The following is a 23,653-nucleotide window of genomic DNA, read 5'->3' as shown; positions in this document are numbered from 1 at the left end:
ACTAAAACATGAGAAAAATCTTTGAGTTCTTATTTTTGTAAATAATTTGGTATTATTTTGAAACATATTTTCAGATAAAGCAAAGATTATGTTAATGTCATTAGTAATGAAGATTTTCAGGATAAGAGAGAAAAGATACAAAAAGTAAAAAGATTTAATTTAAACTCTATAATCTTAAATATGAATCAGAAATATTGACAGTTTTCTTTTTCTACAAATTATGTATTTTACAGCTTTGTCCGTTGGAAAGACCTAGAAGCAATGATAACTGATTAGCAATTAACAGCCTTGTCTTAAATCTCATTTCTCAGAAAGATCATTGATTGTGAGCCTAGAGCAGGAAACGTACAAAGTGCGTGTGGGACGGTTTGTCATAGCAGAACGCAGGAAAGTAGATGTTTGAGGTTGTGCAAAAAGGACATGGAGCCAATCTGCAGGGGTTCCCACTGGACAAAGAAGAGACAATTTCAGCGTTAAAATGAATAATGACTGCAATGGATTGAAACTAATTAAATACATATGACTTCTATGAATTGATAATGACAACAAAAAGTCAAAACCACTTGAATCACATTTGGAGGTTTCTAGAGCATTAACTCATTATTCAGAACATTGTTAAAGGGAAGCATGTAAGTGTTTTAAAAGTCATTTTCGATAAATGGAAGTTCCTCCTCTGGATCTCTTTTAAGAAATCCTCTTCCTTATACGTAGTCTCTCCCCTCCATCTTTTTCTTTTTAGATATGTGTGTGTATATGTATGTGGAAGAGAACAAAGATAAGGTTGGACTATGTTTAATACACGTCAGCTTTGCTTATGGGTCAAAGTAAGAAGTTGAAAGGCAGCCGTCACATCTGCTAAAATCTGTATTTTTCCCAGTTTCTCCACGTTATCTGACAGTCTTTTGGACTTAGTTAGTGTGCTTTGGGCACACCTTAAGATTTCAGCGGTCTCTAACTGACTTTAAAGGCATTGGACAAAACAGTTCTGTTCATTTTCTAAGAATAAAACCATCACCTGCCCACAAGCCCCTTTTTGAGAAATAACTATAGAGTGCTTGAATTTGCCCTCTGGACCTTGCTAGCTTGTCCTTTTAGACCAAAAGAAGCCAGATAGGCCTAGGTTGGAATAGCAAGCACAGCTGTGTCTGTACTGACCAGATGAGGCATGTCGTGTGCAAAGCCTCTGGAAGGCTGTGTTTTCATTCAGAAAGAATCCCTGAGACCTGCAGGACTTGCACATACTATTCTTCCCCCTCCCAGCATTCAAGAAACAATGACCTGTATCATTTAATAGGCAATGGTAATATGATCTCTTGGAAAGAGCCCAGAATTGGGAATCTGAAAAGTGTTTTCCTAGAGAGTCAGATTCTGTGTTTATACTGACCTAACTTTGTAATTCTGGAAGTTTATTTGCTTTTTAATTAACATTAAAAGTTTTTTTTGATCAGTCTTGTTTTTATTTTTTCTGGTGTATTATTTTAAAGCAAATCTTTGATAATACTGCATTTCAATGTAAATACTTCCTTATTGGCAATGTCTTTGACCTCTGTAGACCTCTCTACTGAGAGAAAATATTTCCTGCTTCATTATTTCATGAACAAGCTGTGAGAGAACAAAATGGAAATATTTTACATATAAGAATGCTAATGAAACTAAAGATACTGTTGATTCTAGATTATTTCGAGTGTCATCTCTAAAATGAAAATTGTGATTTGTCAAGTCACTGCACTTCAGCCTAGGTGACAGAGCGAGACCCTATCTCTTTAAAAAAAAAAAGTGATTTGTTTTTAAATGGGCATACTGAAAGTAGAAAATCAGGCTGATTATGTTACAGAAAAATACATAAATTTGGTTTTATATGAAACTGGTTTTCTAGAATTTTTATGCATTTTTAAAAAGGCTGGTTCAGTTTTGTTGTTATAGTTAGTTAGAAATAAATATTTGGTGCCAGGCACATTGGCTCACGCCTATAATCCCAGCATTTTAGGAGGCCAGGGCAGGAAGATAGCTCGAGGCCAAGAGTTCAGGACCAGCCTGGACAACGTAAGTGAGACCCTGTCTCTACTTACTAAATAAATAAACAAACAAACAAACAAAAAATATATATATATATTTGGGCTAAATGTAGTGTTCAGCAAACCAACATGATTATTTCAGCTTCTCATTCAAGTTTCTAAGGACCATTCTCTTTTCTCTCCCCTGCAAATAGAGCCTGGTATTTCAACATCAGATATTCTGTCTTGGATTAAACAAGAGGAAGAGCCTCAGGTTGGGGCCCCACAGGAGTCCAAGGAGAGTGACATATACAAGACCACCTATCCTGGTGAGTAAGATGTTGAAGAGGTTCACATCAGATCCAGCTCATGCCAGGACTGACTGAAGAAGCAGCAGATGGAATGGGGTTGTAGAGGCAAGGTTGTGGGAGAAGCATGAGGAAAGGAATAAAGACATGCTCAAATAAGCTAGAAATGAAACCAAAGATCACTAAGATAACTTTTGAGTGAGGAAATACACTCTTACATACAAATTAGAACTGGCAGAGGAAGAAAAATAAGTACATACAAATGGACCAAAAGTATGAGGGTGGGGAAAAACAGAAGAACATTTGAAGATCATGTAGAAAAGGTAGAACAAAAATAGGGAGTGGGTTGGGGGGACAAGCAAGGGAGACAGAAATGCCATCAGAGAGGTACCCGTGGGGATGTTAGGAAGAGCTCTCCCTTGGGAAAAGGAAAAACAATGACAGAGAAGAAACAGAATTATCTTCCTTCTAAGATATTTAGTGCCATCTGTATTTTGCCATTTGATTTATAGAAGAGAATCTCAAGGTCAGAAGGGACCCAGTTTTTTTTTTTTAGTATCGTCCATGCCCTGTGTTTTTTTCAACTGGGAAATGCAAATGAAAAATAAGACAGTTTCTGCTCTTGGAAAAACTTACACTGGAACACGCACATCAATACTAAGCATGCTCGTTGTTAAGTGTCAAAGGTGAGTGGGATGGGTGCTTATATAAAAGAAATGAGAAGTTTCAAGAACATGCATCTGTTTTAGTTTAGGTAGTTAGATAAGGCCTAAAGGAGCATGTAAAGCCAGAATCGGCCTTAGATTGGTATGATACAGCTGAGTATAATTTGGGAAGAGGCAGAGAGGGGGAAACATTCTGCAAAAGGGAAGACAGCGTGAGCAAAGAGGCAGAGCAGAAATGTGTGCTCTGTTTTCAGGGAATGTAAGGACAACTGACTATAGTGAAGGGTTTATCTGATAGACTAGAGAGGAATAGGAGTAGGTAAACATGTGATTTTAGGCTTTGTCACAACAGGCAACAGAAAGTTCTTGAGCAGAGGTGAAACATGACAGTAATGTTGGGAACATTGATGCCAAGGCTTTTCCTTTTCTAAACAGGGAGCATCGAAGAGGTATAACGTTAGATTTTCTGGTGATTTGCCACAGGGACTAAGGATGCCTCGATTATTATCACAGCCCTCCACCGAGTTTCTTAACTGAGCCAATTAAGAGCTTAGGGCAATCTGTTAGGGCTGGGTAGGAATGCATGAGAGTAGCTAGTGAGACAGTTGCTGACAGGTATAACTCTTGAGTCCTTTCTTTCAGATGAAGAGCTTGTCATCAAAGCTGAAGGCCTTGCTCCAGCGTCCTTGTGCCCCGAGGTTCCAGTCCCCTTCTCTTCTCCACCACCAGCAGCAGCAAAGGATGCTTTTTCAGATGTGGCTTTCAAAAGCCAACAGTCCGCATCCATGACACCTTTTGGACGTCCAGCCAGTGACCTGCCTGAAGCCTCTGAGGGACAAGTGACTTTCACTCAGTTGGGCAGCTACCCCCTCCCACCTCCAGATGGGGAGCAGGTGTTCTTATGCCACCACTGTGGCAAGAGTCTCAGCCAAGACATGTTGCTGACCCACCAGTGTAGCCACACCGGGGAGGACCCCTTACCCTGCACTCAGTGCCCTAAGCACCTTCCTCCACAGGCCAACCTCAGCAGCACCCCCCAGGACCCTGCCAGTGAGACACCCCCCACCTGCCCACACTGCGCCAGGACTTTCACTCACCCATCAAGACTCACCTACCATCTTAGGGTCCATAACAGCACTGAGCGCCCTTTTCCCTGTCCTGATTGTCCCAAGCGCTTTGCTGACCAGGCCCGACTCACCAGCCACCGGCGAGCTCATGCAAGTGAGAGGCCCTTCCGCTGTGCGCAGTGTGGCAGGAGCTTCAGCTTGAAAATTAGCCTCCTGCTCCACCAGCGAGGCCATGCACAAGTGCGGCCTTTCTCCTGCCCTCAGTGTGGCATTGACTTCAATGGCCACTCAGCCTTGATCCGCCACCAGATGATCCACACAGGCGAGCGTCCTTACCCATGCACTGACTGCAGTAAGAGCTTTATGCGCAAGGAACACCTGCTGAACCACCGGCGGCTGCACACGGGCGAGCGGCCCTTTAGCTGTCCTCACTGCGGCAAGAGCTTCATCCGCAAGCATCACCTCATGAAACACCAGCGCATCCACACTGGGGAGCGGCCCTACCCCTGCTCCTACTGTGGCAGAAGTTTCCGCTACAAACAGACACTCAAAGACCACCTGCGTTCAGGCCACAACGGAGGCTGTGCGGGTGATAGTGACCCATCCAGACAGCCGCCTGACCCACCAGGTCCCCTCTTAACTGGGCTCGGAACATCTGGCCTAAGTGTTAACACTGAAGGTCTAGAGGCCAACCAGTGGTATGGGGAAGGGAGTGGAGGGGGAGTTTTGTAAATATAAATCTCGGTGGCTTCATGGTTATCTATGGGCAGAAAATGCAAGAAAAAGCCTATGAGCCCCTCCACCACCCACAGTAATTATTATCTGGCACGTCAGTGAATTTGGGGTCCTATACACTTGACTAGAGACACTGCTTGTGCTTTGGAACTTCACAGCATTACAAGAATACCACATTTTGAAACCCAGAAAGACCTGGAAAAGAGCCCAGCATCTCCATCTTCAAAGATACCACAAAAGCAAAAGTTATAAGAACATTTCAGAGAGGTTGGAAAGCAAGATTTGACCTCTGGTTATTCTATGATCACAGGATAACAGATTGATAATAGATTGTGTTTCTAGGTAGAAACAGGTGGACAGGAAGAGCCTCCAAAGCTTGAAGCCCATCGTGAGGCATGAGAATGTTTAACTAAAGCCTTTTGTTAATTCCTTGATAGGTAAGATGGTTGTTGGAGGAAGGTGCTTAAGCCACTGTTGATGTAACTGCCTCCTTTCTAAAAACCAGCCACAATCTGTTCACACGCCTGTTTGACTGCCTTTCCCTGAAACATGGTAACTCAAGACTACCTTCCTAGATTAATTCTAATACATTTTGTTTAATTGGGTGAACAAGAAATCTGACTTCAAAGCTTATAAGGAGAATATTTCCTCACTTTACTGGCTTGATTTGAAGCATTCAGGTTCTTACTGGCATTTAAACTACTAGAAACCTTTGCCATGATTCTGGTTAAAAAATTGATTGTAGTGTTCTCAGCCCCAGCTTTGAAAGCTGGGGATCCCAGAGAAATAGGTGGCGTAACAGTGACAGGACAGCCTAAAATTTGTGCCTACACCATGTTTCTAGAGTTATTTACATCAAATTCTTCCTTATCTTTTCCAAGCCAGAAAGCTGGCTTTTCCATTCCTGATGTCTGGTATTCTTGGCAGTCATCAGCAACAAAGATCACAGCACTTTCCAGAACCATTACGGAGTTTCAGAAAGTGCCAGCAGACTCTTGACTTTCATTTCCTCAGTAGTGAGAGGATAACAGGGTTGCAATGCAGCTTTCTTGGGCCATCAGGGAGAGTGTATGTTCACCCATCTGGCTCTACCCCACTGGCAGTAGACAGACTGAGGAACTTCCTAGATCATCGAGAGCTAAGCGCCCTGCATAGACAAAGGCAGCCTGTTCCTGCTTGTTTTGCTTTTAGGGACCTTGACTACTGTGTATTCTTTTCTTGAGGTCATTTAATCACCTGGGACCATCTGAGTGTGGTCTTACTCCTCAGTGTCTTTGCAGCTGGGTATAAATCACTTTCCCTTTACAGATCTCAAATTTCATCTGCGAAATGAGATTGTCAATAGGAAAAAGGGAAAATTATTCTTTAAAAAATCTTGCGATACATTCCTTCCCCTGCCAGAATCCTGTCTCTTGTCTTTGGCTTCTGTCCAGGCAAAGCCAAAAAAGACAGCAAAATCAAAGCAGAGAAATTCTTGCTGAAACTTGACTGAAACGAATTTGATATGTTGTTTTACTTCTGCTTGGAAGCCTGAAATAGAAGACAGGGAATACAGAAGCCCTACGTCTAGGGAAGAAAAGTTGTTTGTTCCTACACTCTCTTGTTTCCCTTGATTCTTCCGAAGATACCTGGAACAAAGTCTGGAAATACTTAGGATACTTTCTTGATGAAATGATAAGCAAGGGACCCATTTTTTCCTTATCACCTAGCCCAACCTTCACTCTGCCTAGTTATGCTTAACCATGTTAGGAAAAGGTGTTAGCCCAGCTAGCTTTGCTTCTGGGAAGGCTCTGTCTGAACATGCTACTTTTTAGGGTAATCCCATTTATAAAACATTTGCTCTGTGACATTCACAATACCAGAGACCGTGGGAGACATAAGAAATGTGTGTGAGACCTAGTGTGCTGTCATAACTTACAATCTAGATGCGGAAAAAGCCCACTGGTTTAGAACAAAACAGATGATGAACAGATCCCTGGCATGTCTGGATTAAGAGCTTTCTAGCCAGAATCTGGACCTACAGCATGGGGAAATTTGGGGGTTCTGGGAATCCCAAAGCCAGGGTTCTGGCTTCATTGGTGACCCACTAGGAACTTGAGTATGAAATTCGGCTCTGATTTGTACCTTGATTTCCCCAGTGAAAACGGACAAGAGTCAAAGTACAGTCTTTGGTGGTGGGCTTCCTTTTCTGGGTGGATTCAAGCATTTTCCAGGGTATCGTGGAGAAGGGATTCTTACACTAGGTGAGATGTGGGACTAGGTAACACCTAAAATTCTTTTTTACTCAAAGATTTGACAAGGACACAGCTTATTAATGAAAGAGACCTGTATGTTAAAGTGGTGCAGATATATTCTAGAGCCCCTTCTGCAAGGAACTGTAACCAGCAGGGACCTAAATTTGGCAAATAGTGGACATAGTTCAAATACCAATGATGCTTCATAAAGCTGAATGAAAGGGAATGTGTAAGATCATCCCAGAAAGATGGGAGTAGGTGCGAACCTGTTCCTCAGCCCTGGCACAAAGTACAACTGTTACACGTTCTGTTCTTTTTCTCCATCAGTCCCCTGCCAGGTAGCACTCCAGGCTAGCTATAAAGAGTGTTTGCTTAAGATTCAAAGGTGAATAAATAAAATGGATCAATGGAAAAGATAAAGTCTAACAGGAAGGTTTTAGTGTGTGGAAGAGAAACTCTTGGCCCATCAAGTGCTGCTGAGAGAAACCATGCATTTAGCTCTGTAGTTAAAGAAGTACCTGAGGACTGGTTTTCCTGAGCAGACAAGATAGGAAAGAGGAAACCCCAGAAATGTGCTCTTCATCTGTCCACCCTCTGGACTAAGAAGTCTGCACTATCACACATAGGCACCATCTCCTTGGAGTGGATCCAGGTGTTGACTATAACCAGACTTACTCTTTGCTTACTAGGTTTTTCATTATTACCATTGGATGATCCTCTGGGTCAGCCACCTATGTGAAAAGGAAGTTCGTTGATTGTCTAGAAAGTGAAAGAAGATAACCTTGGTCCTTTTCTGTTGAACATTTGATATTGAAAACACCTTAGCTGGACTCTAGAGCAGTGCTCTCCATAACTTCCCTCATCAATAATAAAGTCTGCAAAGTAGTGTTTAGCACAGAACCCGACACATAGCAGGTTCAGTATGGTAGCTATCAGGAACGATTTTACAGGACCAACCAGAGGGGGCCAGAAAGCCAGGCTCAATTTGAAGTGGAAAGTGTCAAGAACTGAGGCTGTGCTACAGAAGCACGTGGTCACTGGGATGTCTCTGCTTGTTGCCTGCCATCATCTTTTGCTTCCATTTAGCCTGTTCTTCCACCTCTTCTGTACCTCTTGGCTTCTGTAAGTTTCTGCGTGCCATGATACTAATATGGCTCTGATTCTTTTAGTTTTTCTTAGTTCGGATTCTATAGTGGGGAATCTGGCCCAGCTCTTCTTTTTGTACCAGGCCACAGAAGTTTCCAGCCAACCCTTGGATTGGCTGCCCTTGGGATATGTACATGTTCATCCTGGTTCAGCTGGCTACAGTTAGGTGTGAAGGTCCTGTGGCCCCCGCACCGGCATCTGTGGGCCTGGTAGATTCACTTGGGAATGGGCAAACAGTGACATAGTGTGGCATTTCTAGTACTACCAGGATAGAGAGACTCTCTGTTTAACCTGTATTAGGGTTCCTTAAAAGACTTCTACTTCCTAAGTGCTGTCATAGGCCAGAGCATATTATCCCTTGCATAAAGGACCTGGAAGGTGGTGTTTATGTATCATGCAGAAGGAGTCATTTGTCACTTTCTAGAGTCTTATTCCTCCCTTTCTGGACCTGCTCTAGTTTCTTTTTAAATAAGTAACTCTAGCCACAGTCATACACACAATGACTTTTGTCAACTAGGTCAATTAAATTGTCTCCTCACAACAAATTATTTCACCCCTAAGCCCAACCCACCCTTCAGAGAAGGCAGGTAGACACAGCCCAATAAGAGATGCCTCAGAACTAGCATGCTGCAATGCTCTCGAAGATTGCCAGGTTACATTTCAGATAAAATATTTGATAAAACCTCATTGAGCGACGTGGCTTTGTGTGTGTTTATCAGCAAAGCCAGTATTTACTGTAAAATCTTGAGACTGCTCTAAAGTTAAGCTACCCAGGAACAGAGGCCATATCTTATTTTGTATCCTGTATGGTACCTTTTGCTGTAGGCACAGGGATGCACCATGATTAACTGTATGGTGGGAAGACCACTGGAGTAGAAGTTAACTGGGTTATGGTCCTTGCTTAACTTTCTCTACATGATATAGGGCAAACTGTTTAATCTATGAAGATCTTTTTCCTAGTTCTAATGTGAAGAATGAACAAAATGGTAATATATTTTTATGTATAGGGACCTTATAAGGTCCCTTCCAACTCCAACATTATAGAATTTAAGATTGTACTTCTGGGTCCTGTTTCTTTGGTTTCTTCCTACTTAGGTTTTGCCCTATTGAGTGATTGCTTCAGCACAGCAGAATAAACACCTTGGAGAGGGATGCATTATTACAGAATAAAGAGTCTCATTCTAACCATATTATAATTACTTCAAAGCCACACACACTGACAAAGTTCTAGCAAAAGTATAAAATTTTGTTTTAAATACTTACGAAGTATACGTTTACATATTTTAAAGCATAGGAAAATAAAAGGAAAACACCAAAATAATTCTTTTGCTAGGGTGCTAGGGTCATTCAATGATTACTTTTCCCTATAAATTTTGTGTAATGTAAAGACAGCACTTTGTGTAAAGCATTTTTAAAACTTTTGTAAGAATGAAGATTATTGTAATGAAAAAGATCCTGGTAAGGAAGTCAGGAGGCCGGAGTTTTAACCTTTCGGTTTCTGTATTCATACTGTGAGGATAATACCTATTGTACAAAGGTGTTGTGAGGGTCAGATGAGGGAAGACCTATACTGTAGGCATAAGAAGAAAGTGTTGGTATAGTAGATGCAGGAGAATTACTTGTTGACTAAACAATTTCCTGGATAATGTTGATGCTTCTCTTCATTCAAGGCTGGGCCGTAGTCATTTATTCATTTCCAATTTACTTGCCTGTGCTGGGGAGAAGCTAGCCCAAGACTGCAATTTGGGGAGCAGTGGGAGAAGCAAAATCATGCGTGGGCAGAGATTGAAAACAAAGTTTAATGCAGAAAATATCAGGTTGACCTATATAATGCGTTGACTTCTACCAGCAACTTTTGTAAAATAATCAGTTTTATCTATAGGAAGAATTAGATCAGCAAGGTGGTAGGAACATTACTGGAGAGACTTGATTAAACAAGCAGAATTCAAAATTAAGGATGTACATAAATCTATATCAAGTCAGTTCTTGGCCCTGAGTTTACATTTTTAAAAAATTGTATTAATATAAGAAAATCTCTACAACCTCAATGAGCAGGATAAAAACAAGAATAAGTATGTTATGAGCCAGTAGGTAATAATTTAGGATGTTCATTTCCCTAAATGATCTTGTGGGGTTGAGACAAGGAGATGAGGAACAACAGGAAGATTCTTCTGCACTGGTTTGTTCGTGGCTGAACATGAGAATAATGTGGGGAGCTTAACAAAATATTTGTGCCGGGGCCCACCCTGGCATGATTTGATTGGACTGTGATGGGGCCTGCATGTTTACTTTGTTTTTTAAAGTTCCCCCAAGTGACTTTCATGTACCTGCAAAGTTTAGAATGTCATAGAGAAAGTGAATTATTGGACTGGGAATGGTCAGCCTGCTTTAGTGGAGCAGAGAGCTGTGGATTGGAGATTAATGAAGGGTCTTTGAATCCACAATAGGGAGTCATGATTTGATTCTAGAGGCAGGACTCAGAAGGAAATAAGGCGGGGGAATGGTTGGCAAAGTTCTGACTGATCTCAACAGTTAAGGTAGGAGCTCTAGAGGCAGTGGGAAAAGCAGCATCCACCTCAGCTGTGCCTACTCTGCCCAGAGCCTGGGATAGAAAATACTGGCAGGACTGGGAGCATGGATGAGAATGGTACCCGTGCCTGTGCTGTGGACCTAACCAACCTCTGTCATGGTGAGGCTGGCATCTCCTTGTAAGAGCAGTTTGTTGAACAAAAAGGGACTGGTGACATTCTTACCAGTTTGTATTTAATAATAAGACATGGTTCTAATACCTTATTTTTACATTTGGAGAAACTAGTATGTTTCTGAATGAGCACCAGACTTTATTTTGAATAAATTTTGATCACTTTTAGTAATCAAATCTGCACTTAACAGTCGAAGAGTTGCCCATTGAGAAGATTGAAGAGACTATACTGCAACTGCCAACATGTAAGACATGTCTTCTACATGAAGGGTTTCTGAGCCTTCGGTGTCTGTTGTGTTTATAACTATTGAGTAGCTCGTGCACCTAGTCACCCAAACCATTACCCATTTACCAAGACAGAGGAAAGGCACCATAGAGTCATTAAGAACTGAAGAGAAGCCAGTGAACTTCACTCTACAGTGTCAAAACTTGTAAAGGTGATGAAATGCTTATTTGAAGTAGACTAAGAATAAACTCAATAGGGAAAAAGTAGTATTTTCTCCAAACCTTGCACAGGTATAAGGCAAAATTTTCAGAAGGAGGAGAAAAGGAGAGAGGGAGAATGTATGTGTGTTTGGGTATTGAAAGTTTGAATTAAAATGCTGGCAAAAGGTGGGTCTATAAAAGGCAGGGATGTTGAAAACTCATTAGCAAGAGCAAATTGCCCTTAAAACTTTTTAATACAAAAAATTGGACTGTGACTCCCACATTAACACTTTCTGCCCCTTCTAAGTGGTCTTGGAGCTTCATCACCTTGTTCCCAGCACCCCTCCTGTCCATAATGCCCACCTCTGATTTTTAGTCAAGCAGAGGATGTCAATGACATTGTGACCTAAGGAGTTTCTCTTCCTTGGAGGTTGGCATAACCAGGCACAGTGTCCTAAAGCGAAGGTAGCTGCAACCTCACGCCAGTGAGGGAGGAAAGCCTGAGGATCCGAGGCTGCCCTTATCGCCCTGTCTCGGTGACCATATCGGCAGTCCTTACCCTGCTCACTAAATTAGGTATGGGGCGATACCAAGATAGAAGTGCAAAGCTGGTAACCCTCTTTACTTAGCTAAGATTAGGTCTAGAGGTTTTCTTCCTCAAATAAAGCTTTGCTGTAGTTGTTGAGAGGACATGGAGCCCCAGAAATCTTCAGGAAATGTTAGACATAAATGTTCTGGCATTTATGAATCTCCTCTCTTTTGGCCTCTCCTGTATCCTTTAGTTTGGCATCTATCACTTCAAATACCCTGTCCAGAGCAGTGGCCATAGAATTCCTTGGGGAGGAGAAGAAAAGCAGTCAGTTCCCACCTGAGAGAGGGGCCAGGCCTGGGTTCTTCATTTACAAGAAATGTATAGTAACCATGATATCAGGCGTGGGTGACACGTGGCCTATTTCCTAACAGGCCATGGACTGATACTGGGCCGTAGCCCAGGGGTTGGGGACTGCAGAAGGTGTGTTCTGAAATGTGGCTTGCTGGTGTAAATGAATTTGCCGAGAACTTTTCAGACTGGACTTGCCTAGCTCCCCTAATAGTTGTGGATATGGTTTTTATAATCAGGACAGCTCATGGCCAGGAAACAGAAGAAAGGAAATCACTGACTTCTGGGAGCATGAACTCTACTAGCTTGTAAGCTCCTTGGGGATAGTACTAAGTCTGTGAAATACACACTTCTATATCCTGGAAGTGTGCCTAACAGAGTACTTGATAATCGTCCTTTTGAATATGGTGCTCTAAGCACATGTCTCACTTGGGCTAATAATGTCCTTTATTTTACTAAGTGCAGTGGAACTCAAAGGTACCAGCAGGTCCACCTCCACACAGAGTGATAAGCCCTAGAGATCTGTCTTGACAGGGACTGGTCATTTAGGAAGACAAAGTCGGCACTACTTTGAGGATAATTATAAGGACTTACCTTTGGCAGGTAACTATTTTGCTGAGTGCCTACCATATGCCAGGCACTATTCTCATTTAATTTCACAACATTAAAATAGAGTACAGTACGCATTATTTCCTTCATTTATGTAAGGGCGAATGAATGAGGCTCAGAGAAGTTAAATAAATTGCTCAGTCACAGCTAGTGAGTGGTGATTTTGGAATGTAAACTCAGGTGTATTCAACTGCAAAGACCACCCTCTGCCTAAACCACCACCTGCTACATAGCAGGTGCTCAATAAATATTTGTGGAATGGATGAATGAATTCCCCTCTCCCCTCCATCTTCTCCATTAGCCTACACTGTCTTCTCCCTGGTTTCTCCTCTGACCTGGCCTGACCTTTCAAATGACATTGACCTGAACCTAAAGGTTTTTGAAGAGGCATCTGTTAAAATGCAACGCACCTCAGGCCTCTTTTGACACCTTAGCATAAATCGCTTCTCTATCATCCAGGCCAGTGCAAAGGGCCGGGATTGGTCCAGGTAAATTTGGATTGGGAAGAGGGGAAGAGGTGAAGCCTGCAAAGGAGTGAGGGAAGGGAAAAGGCCAGAATAAAGTGTCTGAAGACAGAATTACTTTTGCGAAAATTTCAAAAGGGTCAGGCACCATTTTCTCCTGGGATGCCCAACACATTTGCAGAATTATCAGAAATCAAGCCCACTGTCCAGGACCCTGCATGATTTGGGTCTTTAAGGTAGGCCATCCCAGACCCAGGGCCCCTGGGGTCCGGCCAAGCCGCCGCATCTCCGCTTCGGGGCGGCGGTGGCCCCCGCCCGGGAGTGGCCCGGCCGGTCCCCGCAGGCGGGCAGGAGCTCCGAGGCCATTGGCTGGCGCTCTGGCGGCGGAGGGGCGGGGAGCGCCGCCGAAGGGGACTGTTTGCTCCTACGGGCTGTAGATGGAGCTGTCCGGCCCCGGCGAGGGGGAAGGCGCCTGGAAAACGTTCTTCTTCTCCCTGGCCGGCCCGAGCGGGGAACAGCACTCCCAGGATGCAGTTTGTGTCAACACGGCCGCAGCCTCAGCAGCTGGGCATCCAGGGCCTGGGGCTGGACAGCGGGAGCTGGAGCTGGGCCCAGGCTCTGCCCCCGGAGGAGGTCTGCCACCAGGAGCCGGCGCTGCGCGGGGAAATGGCCGAGGGAATGCCGCCCATGCAGGTGGGAGCAGCCCCGCCGGCGCCATGGCCGCTGCCGTGGGGGCGGGGCGCGGGCCGGGGCCGCGGGGACCGGGCGGCGCGTCCTCGGAGGCCTCGCGGCTCCCTCGCGTGCGGCGCCAGGACCAGGCCCGAGGCGGGCGGCGCGCGGGCGGCTGCGCGGCGGGCAAGGCTGAGCGGGCCCGACGCAGGCCCGGGGCGCAGGCCCGGCCGCCGAGCGCGCTTGCCGGGCCGAGTGCCCGCCGGGGTGCGGAGGCCTCGCGGCCGGGCCCGGGCCCCCCTTCCCGGGAGCCGGTGGAGCCGAGAGCCGTCGCCGAAGCCCAGCCGGGCTCCCCTTTGCGCGGCTGGTGGAGGGGCTTGCTGGCACTGCTCACTCCGGGGGCGGGAATGAATGCCCCATCGAGGTTTACGCTGCAGCCAGTTTGACCAAAAGCTTTTCAAAATGTTTTATTGCCATCTTTCACCAAATGTGAGGAGTAACTCACTTTTCCTCTGCACCGGGTGTGAGCCAGGGAAGGGGTGACTTTGTCGTCTTTCCGGCCGTTGGCAAAAGGCTGCACCCTGAAGTCGCCTGGGCAGCTCCCGATGCCCTGGCCTCGTCCCAACAGGCTAACACAGAGTCTCTGGGGCCAGAGGAGGCACCGGCCGCTTGAGGCTCCCTCAGTGATCTCCGCGGGCAAGGTCTGAGAACCAGTGCTCCAGAATTGGGTATACACAAGGGGGTCCTGAGAGCACCCTGGTGACTTCCCCAGAGAAAGGTCTTTGAGGGCCCTGGCTGCTCCTCAGAGGCCCCCTCTGCTCAGTGCCGGGCTCTCACTGGTCAGCCAGGAGCTGCTCTTTTGTGTTTGATCATTTCTTAGCTTTAGGTCCTCAGAAAACTCAGCTGGGCCGGTGACTTCCTAAACTTCCACTGTCAGCCCTGTCCCCTCTGTGGCCTGGGCTGGAGTGAAGCCTCCAGGAGCCCAAATGGAGCCTTTGATGGAGATGCTGCCACCTCTGACTTAGCAGGGTCTGGTGTTCCTAGAGCCCTGCTCTCCACTCTTCCCTGTCATGCAGCCATTCTCAGAAGGCCATAGGGTCCCCCTCTGTGGCCGTCGCAGCTGCTGAGTTAGAGAGGGTGGCAGGCATGCTTGCCATTGGCCTGCCCACGCTACCTCAAAGCAGCAGGTCTCTGCTTTTCCCAACCTGAAGGCTTCTTCATCAGCAACAGGGAGAACAGAAAACGACTCCTCCGGTCCCACATGGGAAAGAGAGTTGGTTATCAGCCCATGCTGTTGTCCAGTGAGCCCTGGGTGCTGGCACAGTGTGACACTAGTTCCCCAGATGACCAGTGAACTGTGACCACCTTCACTGTTCTCTCTTGGCCTCAGGGCTCAGCTCCCAAGCTGCACCTCCTGGCCTCACCTTCTGGGGTAAGGGCCCTGTGCTGGAAGGTACAGGCAGAGGCCCCAGGCCCTGGGGCACCCCTTCCCCAGGAAGCAGGCGGGGAGCCCAGAGGAATTTTTCTCTGTCTTAGTCTTCTTGGGGGTGAGGGGTGTCCCTTTTTCCCCCTCTAATGAGTGACAATTTTTGGTACACCTATTTTCATTTTGCAAAATATTTATGAAACAACAGTTGTAGTAATGTATGGAGGGATAGCTGCTTGTCTGCCCTCTAGCTGGGGCTCTCTGGTCTCTCCCTTGACCGCAGCCCTGGTAGGCATGGCGGTGTCAACACCTACCTGAAGGGTGTTTTTGTTACCTGCAGCACCTAGAGCTGCTCCAGTTGGCAGTGCAGGGAGGCGCTGTAGGATGACCGGTCGCTTCTCTGTGCCTTGGTTTCATCATCTTTAAAGCAGAGATCATCATTCTTGCCCTAACCTGCTGAGAGATTGCTGGGAAGATTAGCATCAGATAACTTTCATGCAAGTTCTTACTTTGAAGCAAAAAACACTAGGGAAATATGAAGTTTGTCTGTAAGTCTGGCCCTTGAAGAAAACAGCTGTTCTAGTCAAAGAAAGTGGTCTGCAACATTTTAGGCAGGCGTCACGGCCTTCGCTTGCGAAGGGTCAAGGTGGGTTAACTAGTGACAAACCTGACTCCCATAGGCAGGAGGTGGGAGAGAGGTTAGTTGGGTGGCTGGGTGCCTGGCGCTCCAGCTATTGCTGAGGGCACCGATGAGCGCCGGAGCCTGAGGGGCAGGTGCTTGGCAGAAGGAAGACAATCTATAGCATTTGGTTAGTTGTCCCCTGATCTTAAGCCACCTTCCCCCCCCCACACAAGGTCTGTGTGAGGGGGCTGTCACTTGGGCTGGGCTGTCACTTTCTCCCTTCATACACAGGCTCAGGAATGGGACATGGACGCCCGGCGACCGATGCCTTTTCAGTTCCCGCCCTTCCCGGACAGGGCGCCTGTCTTCCCTGACCGCATGATGCGGGAGCCTCAGTTGCCCACAGCGGAGATCTCGCTCTGGACCGTGGTGGCTGCCATCCAGGCTGTGGAGCGGAAGGTGGATGCCCAGGCCAGCCAACTGCTGAACCTGGAGGGGCGCACGGGGACAGCTGAGAAGAAGCTGGCCGACTGCGAGAAGACGGCCGTGGAGTTCGGGAACCACATGGAGAGCAAGTGGGCCGTGCTGGGGACCCTGCTGCAGGAGTACGGGCTGCTGCAGCGGCGGCTGGAGAACTTGGAGAACCTGCTGCGCAACAGGAACTTCTGGGTCCTGCGGCTGCCCCCGGGCAGCAAGGGGGAGGCCCCCAAGGTATGTGGGGGTCCCTGGTGGGCAGGGATGGAGGTGAGGAACGAAACCCTTGATTTTATTTTCTCAGTCCTTCTCACAAACTCCTCTGGCTCCTGTTGACTAATTTCAGTGTCTTCTTAAAGCCTGTCTCTGCTTTATCTAGTGTGGAATGTTCTGGCCCAGTAAGGCTGGCCTCTACTCGTCCCCCACAGAATCTGCATGTTTGTGTCTTGGATCCTTTGCCGTCACCAGATCCAGACCCTCCCGGAGTCTTCCGGTTGTCTGCAGATTCCTGCAGTTCTTCACTCCTTGCTTCGTCCACTTGGCACCTACTAGTGACCATTTGTCATTGGTTGTCTTCGTATATCCTCATCTGAGCACGGCTGGAGATGGACCCCAAACCACGCAGACCAGATCGCTTTCAAGTCACGATCACTAACCTCAGGCGGGCCCTTCTTGAAGTTCAGAATTCATGCTCCATTTCCTGTTCCATTCGCTCTCCCTCTCTCCCCCGATCATTCTCTGATTTCTATTTCGCCGAGAGAACGGGGTCACTCAGAAGGGGCTTCCACAGGCTGCGTTTGTTCATCCACCTGTTGCCTTGGTGTGCCTGCAGACTCTGCCTTCCCTTGTTGCTGGGGCGTGGTGTCTATGCCCTTCCCCCTTTGCTGGGGGTCTCCCTAGCGTCTCCCCCCTTTCTCCACATCATGAGCTTTCCCCGCTAGGCTGGGTCCTTCCCCCCAGCATGTGAACCCTTCCTCCCTCTGCCCATCTACGTAGCAAAAAACCTCCACCTACTGCCTCACCTCTCTGCTCCTTTTTAGAGCAGAATCCCTTAAAAGAGAGCTGTCTGTACTTGTTACCTCCAATTCTTTCCTCCCTATCTTCTCCCCTCCTCTCTCTGTTACCCCCTCTTTTTGTTACAGAATATTCAAACATATACAAAAAGTAGATAGAATAGTGTTGTGATCCCCCATGAACCCTCATCCAGCTTTAACAGAAATCAACTCTTGGCCAATCTTGTGTCATCTAAGTCCCTACCCACTTCCCCCTCCCATTTTATTTTGAAGCAAATTCCAGACGTTAATCATTTCGTTTGTAAATATTTCAGTCTTAGCTCTAAATGGTAAGGACTCTTTTAAAAAAATGACCTCAGATGTTACCACCACTACCCGCACAGTAACCTACTCAAATATCCAGTCGATGGTCAAATTTTCAATTGTTTCCATTTTTTTTTTGTTTGAATCAGGATTTAAATATGGTCCACACATTGGGATTGAGATGTCTCTTAAGTCTTTTTTAATCTATAGGCTCCTCCTCCATCTCGTACTTTCCCTCACAATTTGTCTGGGGAAGGAATTGGGCCGTCTGTCTTGTCGCGTGTCTGACTGAGCTCTGCTGATTGCATCGCGTGGTCTCATTTGACGTTTCCTCTCTTCTCAGCGTTTCCAGGAAATTGGTAACTGGCTCGTTCTCTCTGGAACCCACGAGGATCAGGCCTTTGCTCCCTTGTGCTGTGCCTGGTCTCACAGCCAGGGGCTGGCTCTCAGTCTTGGTCCCAGCACTGTGTGCAGGTGACCACTCCCTCCTCGAAACCCTCTCGCGTGGCTTCCAAGACACTGCTCTCTCTCGATTCTTTTCCTACCTCACTAGCTGCTCTGTCTCAGTCTTTGCTGGTTTCGCCTCCTTTGCCAAGTGTGGAGTGGCCCAGGGCTGTGTGTCGGCCTCCTCTCTCCATTTACGCTCACTCCCTGAGGCCCGATCCGGCCTCGTGGTGCTGAGTGCAGTCTTCATGCTGTCAGCTCCCAGACAGATTCTTTTCCTCCCATTCTCCCTCTCTCCGTGTCTTGCCCAGATGCCTGTTAATTCAGCATCTCCATTTGGGTGTCGGTAAATATCTTAGATTTAACGTGAGCAAAGTGTACTCTAGATCTTCTGCCTGGAACCTGTTCTACCGGAAGTCATCCTCATCTCCGCTGATGACAGTCACATCCTTTCAGGCGCTCAGGCCAAAGCCTTGGAGTCACACTGGTCTTCTTTCTTTCTCACACCCGACTTCCAATATGTTAGTAAATACCGTCTGGTTTTTATTCAGAACATATCCACGATCTGGTCACGATCTGACCACTCCTCGCCACCTCCGCTGCTGTCGCCATCATCTGGTCCGAGCTGCTGTCATCACTCATCTGATGATTGCCATGGCCTCTGACGGGTCTCCTTGTCTCCATCCTTATCCCCCAGCTCGTACAATCTACTGTCAACAGAGCAGCCTGATAATCCTTTTAATACACGAATCAGTCACATTACACCTCCCCTGAAACCCCCCAAATGGCTTCCCATCAGATTCAGAGTAGAAGCCCAAGTTTGTCTATGGCTCACGCTCTCTTCCTGCTTCTCTGACGTCATCTCCCCGCCCCGGTGCCCACTCCCCTCCGCACACTGGCCACCTGCTGTTCTGCCATCATACCGCACAGGCCCGCACTTCAGGGACTCTCCACTGAGAGGTCTTTGCCCGGATATCTGCACAGCTCTGCACCCCGCATCCATCAGGGGTCTGCCCCGTTGTCACTTCATCAGGGTCCCCTCCCATGGCCACCCTCTAAAAAAGGACCAAGTCCCCCAGCACACTCTTCTCCCAGGCCCTGCTCTTATTTTCTCCAAAGCACTTATGCCATTGGCATCTTGAATTTTTTTTTTTTTTTTTTTGAGACAGAGTCTCACTCTTTTTGCCCAGGCTAGAGTGAGTGCCGTGGCATCCGCCTAGCTCACAGCAACCTCACACTCCTGGGCTCAAGCAATCCTTCTGCCTCAGCCTCCCGAGTAGCTGGGACTACAGGCATGCGCCACCATGCCCGGCTAATTTTTTCTATATATTTTTAGTTGTCCGATTAATTTCTTTCTATTTTTAGTAGAGATGGGGTCTGGCTCTTGCTCAGGCTGGTTTCGAACCCCTGAGCTCAAACAATCCACCCGCCTCGGCCTCCCAGAGTGCTAGGATTACAGGCGTGAGCCACCGCGCCCGGCCGGCATCTTTCATATTAAAGATATTATTCTTGAAGACAGTATTCTTTTTTTGTCTTCTTGGTTGGTTTTCCTCAACCAGAATGTAAATTCTGCTTGGTTCACTGGTGGCCCTGGGCCTATAACAGTACCTAGCTTAGAGTTGGTTCAAGAAGTGACTCTCCCCAGCTGGAGAGCTAACAGCTCCATGGAAGGGACCAGGTCTTGTGTGTCTCTGTATCTGCTGAGGCAACCAAACCCAGTGACTTGGCCAGAGTAGTTATTTGACATTTATTTGTTGAGGCTTCACAGAATTGAGTTGTAATAGTGGCTTTGGTTCCTCCACAAAACATTCCCTAGCACTGGGACCCACAGAGACTGGTTTTAGTGTGGTTTTGCGTGTATGGCTTGTCTAGCACAATCAGTGACTGCTCACATACTGCCTTCCTCTCTGGACTGCGCTTTAACTCCGTGCTGTATCCTCACATGGTGCTGTGTGTTCTGTATGTTGACTTAGGCATTCGAGGAATCTTAAGTTGACGTGTGCCCTTACAGAATAATGAAATTGTTCTGGGGCCCAGATTCAGAGGACTTGGGTTTGAATCTTGACTTTGCCACGCACTGGTTTTCCTACCATTGGTCAAATATGTTTCTTGTTGTCTCTGAGCCTCCTCAATTCCTCTTTTGAAAGAAGTGAAGTATAAATAATTAAGTAAATTCCCAGCTGGTTCCTCTGAGTTTTGGTATTATTATCTGTAAAATGAAGATGATAGTATGCTTACTTAATGCAGTTGTGAAGATGAATTGATTTTGTTTATGGGAAAACACTACGCAGGTCATCGTGTTAGTTATGTGCTGCTGTGTCACAAATTACCCCAAAACGTAGCAGCCTAAAAAAAAGTAATATATCATCTCGCCGTTTCTGTGGGTCAGGAATTCAGGAGCAGCTTAACTGAGTGGTTCTGGCTCAGAGTCCCATGAAGTTACAGTCGAGCTATTGACTGGGGCAGCAGCCATCTGTGGGCTCCACTAGGGCTGAGGGTCTGTTTCCAGGATGGCTCCCTCACTGCGGGAGGCCTCAGTTCCTCACCATGTGGACCTTCCCACAGGGCTACTTGAGCTTCCGCATAGCATGGTAGCTGGCTCCCCCCAGAGGGAGTGAGCTGAGAGAGACCAGGATGGAGGCTGCAATGTCTTTTATGACGTTGTCTCGGAAGTTCTACGCTGTCACTTACTGATTTGTTAGAAACGAGTCATGAAATCCTGTCCATGCTTGAGGGGGGAAGAATTAGGATACATCTATTAAAGGGACTGTCAAATAATTTGTGGACATATTTTAATACCACCCCAACCATAAAGCACCTTGAAAATGTTACCTAATGTTGCTAGCAACAGTTATAGCTCATCGTATCCTCTTGCACATGCTAGATGAATTCTCTTCATCTGCCCGATTCAAGGAAAGGTACTGTCTCCAGATCCTTTGTCCCTGTTGGATTCTGCTGTATTTGTAATTGACTCATAGCTAATTCTTGGATAGTCTTTTCCATCCAGACTGACTATAGGCTCCCTGCAGTCCCAGACCATGTCTCAGGCTTCTGCCACGTCCTGTAACAGTTTGAAATAGTGATGTCTGTTTCCAAATGTGAGAATACGATTCCAGAGTTTTGATCCTCCACAGAAATGGCGAAGTGGGTAGCAGAGTTGGTGTGGTGGAAAGGTAGCGAACCTGGCTTTGGATACATTTACTCTGAGGTACTTAAAGGTGACTAAATGGAGCTACTCAGAAGGCCATTGAACTCGAAGGGAGCAAGGAAAGTTGCAGAGCATCCTCCGCAAGGTGGTGACAGCTGAAGGGCAGAGAGTGAAACTGCCAAGAGGAAAGTGACAAAACAGGGAACGGTAAGGACAGGGCCTTAGTCATGGAGGAGGAAGAGGAAAAGTAAAGAAGACATGAGCCAAACGGACAGGAGGCAACACAGTTACGGGAGCCAAGCAGGAACATTCTAGAAAGGTGGTCTGATCTTCCAAAGAGGTCAGGGAGGGTGAGGATTTCAATAGAAGGGGGGCACTGATGGTCTTCTTGGGTGTGGTTTCAGACAGCGGAGGCTACAGCGGCAGGTCTTAAAGGGGTAAAGCGGGCGCAGATCATGAAGAAGAAAAGACAGACTACATCTCGGGTTGTTTCAGGTGCAGAGCGGAGCAGAGTAACTTGAGGTAGCAGAGCTGAGAGAGGCTTTTCTGAGGTTGAGATGGTCCTGGAGGGAACAAGTTGGTGGAGCGGGAGAAGCTGAAGGTGTGAAAAAGAAGAGATTGTTTGGGTTAAGTTTCACAGGCCGGAGGTGGAGGAAAAACGAAGGGCACTAGCGGGGGTGGCCAAGCAGGAAGGAGGAGGATGAGGAAGGAGCAACATCCCCTGAGATCCAAGGTGGATGGGAGAAGATGGGGAAGGCCAGGCGGAGGTGTGGGAGAGCGAGAAGTTTGGAACGAGCCTCCCAGGGAACATAATGAGGGGTCAGCAGGAGATCAGCGAAGGACTGTGAGACACTGGAATTTACGGAGGATGTTGTCTGCAGGATTTTGTCAATTTCATCCGGCAACGGGGAATTTAAATGAAGAAAGGGATCTATATGAATTTCCCTAGGTTGGGGGTTTACCTGAGTCTGGTGGAAAGTCCAAGGAGTTCAGAGTTCTAGTTGTGATTCTGGAGATGGGCGGTGAGCCATCAGCGAGCAGGGACGGGCCACGGCACACGGGGTGCACCTCGCAGATGCACGGGGCACCCTCAGTCCCGTGCACCTGGCTCGAGGGCTGACGTTTCCAATTCGTGTAAACGTGCTGCCCGCTCACCACGCCGTGCGCCTGACTCTGCTGTCTTTTTCTGAGTCGCACCAAGGTGCCACGTGATCCAGCTTTGGCCCTGTAAACGCAGGTGCGAAGACTAATGGACTGGGATTGGGGCTGGGGGAGAATGGAGGAGTCGGATTGTTTAGAGCGAGAGTGAAAGGCTGGCTCCGTAGGGTCGTGAGAGTGGTAAGAGGGAAGCCTGTGTGGCCACAGAAGGGAGTTCAGTTAGTAAAGTTATGGAAGTGAAATGATTTCGAACAATTCAGTCCAAGGTGCGGTGGTGCTGGTGAGTGGCTGAAGTAAGGACTGAGGAGGATCCTTGTCAACTTGAAAGAATAGCTTTATGTCACAGATCAGGGTGCCTTGACAATTGGGTGACCTCAGGCAACGAGTCAGGCTCCCGCCGAACTTCCTAGCACTGGCCCCCCGTGGGTGCTCAACACACTGGACAAGTGTCTGTTGACTCCCTGCTGTGTGCTCCTCTAGCGTAAGATACAGCGGGGAACGGAGCAGACCAAGATCCTGGTGCTTTAGCACATGCCTTTAGATTTTTGTTTTACTGACAAAAATGTAACTGTGTACACAGAGGCGACCCGACCTGAAATACAGGTTTGATAACAGTTTTACTGCGCTTGGCTCACTGATACCCACTCTGAGAACCTGCCACTGTCTGTCACCCTGAGTGCCCAAAGAAGCACACTGGCTGCACTTTACCTTTGGGTATCCAGTTGACCTAAAAGTGAAATAACAAAGGATATGATTAAATGCTTTCTAAAAAAGGCGGGGCAGCATCCACGGTCATCGTTACTGGGAGCACGAGAAGACCAGGGACAGAGGACTGGCTGCACTGAAATGGGCTGCCCCGGGCTGGGGGCTGGGACTCGGAGGTGGGGGCAGGCGGGAGCCGTGGGGCAGGGGCCAGGCTCAGGGCTGAGGTGGGGCCCACAGGTGCAGGTGATGGGGGGAGGAACAAGCAGGAAGTACTGGACTAAAACTCTCATTGGCTCAGGTTCCGGTGACTTTTGTCGACATTGCTGTTTACTTCTCTGAGGACGAGTGGAAGAACTTGGACGAGTGGCAGAAGGAGCTTTACAACAACCTTGTTAAGGAGAACTACAAAACCCTGATGTCACTCGGTAAGGACACCTCTCCTCTCTGGTGCGCAGTCTCTGG

General features: G+C 47.2%; 2 protein-coding genes across 3 annotated transcripts in view; both read left to right on the top strand.

The window, feature by feature from the left end:
- Nucleotides 1-7,772, top strand: part of ZNF398 (zinc finger protein 398) — a 42,107-nt gene extending 34,335 nt beyond the window's left edge. For both annotated transcript variants that reach the window (XM_012662084.1, XM_012662083.1), the window contains exons 5-6: nt 2,210-2,323; nt 3,610-7,772. In XM_012662084.1, the coding sequence (XP_012517538.1) occupies nt 2,210-2,323; nt 3,610-4,766 (1,271 nt within the window). In that variant the 3' untranslated portion in view covers nt 4,767-7,772. The remainder of the gene's footprint in view (nt 1-2,209; nt 2,324-3,609) is intronic.
- Nucleotides 7,773-13,742: 5,970 nt separating this feature from the next.
- Nucleotides 13,743-23,653, top strand: part of ZNF282 (zinc finger protein 282) — a 35,485-nt gene continuing 25,574 nt past the window's right edge. The window contains exons 1-3 of the mRNA XM_012662156.1: nt 13,743-13,922; nt 16,238-16,657; nt 23,490-23,616. Of these exons, the coding sequence (XP_012517610.1) occupies nt 13,758-13,922; nt 16,238-16,657; nt 23,490-23,616 (712 nt within the window). The 5' untranslated portion in view covers nt 13,743-13,757. The remainder of the gene's footprint in view (nt 13,923-16,237; nt 16,658-23,489; nt 23,617-23,653) is intronic.

This window comes from Propithecus coquereli, unplaced genomic scaffold (assembly GCF_000956105.1).
Source record: "Propithecus coquereli isolate 6110/MARCELLA unplaced genomic scaffold, Pcoq_1.0 Scaffold75, whole genome shotgun sequence".
NCBI classification, from domain to species: Eukaryota; Metazoa; Chordata; class Mammalia; order Primates; family Indriidae; genus Propithecus; species Propithecus coquereli.
The sequence above is the reverse complement of the archived record's forward strand: the minus strand, read 5'-3'. Positions and strand labels throughout refer to the sequence as shown.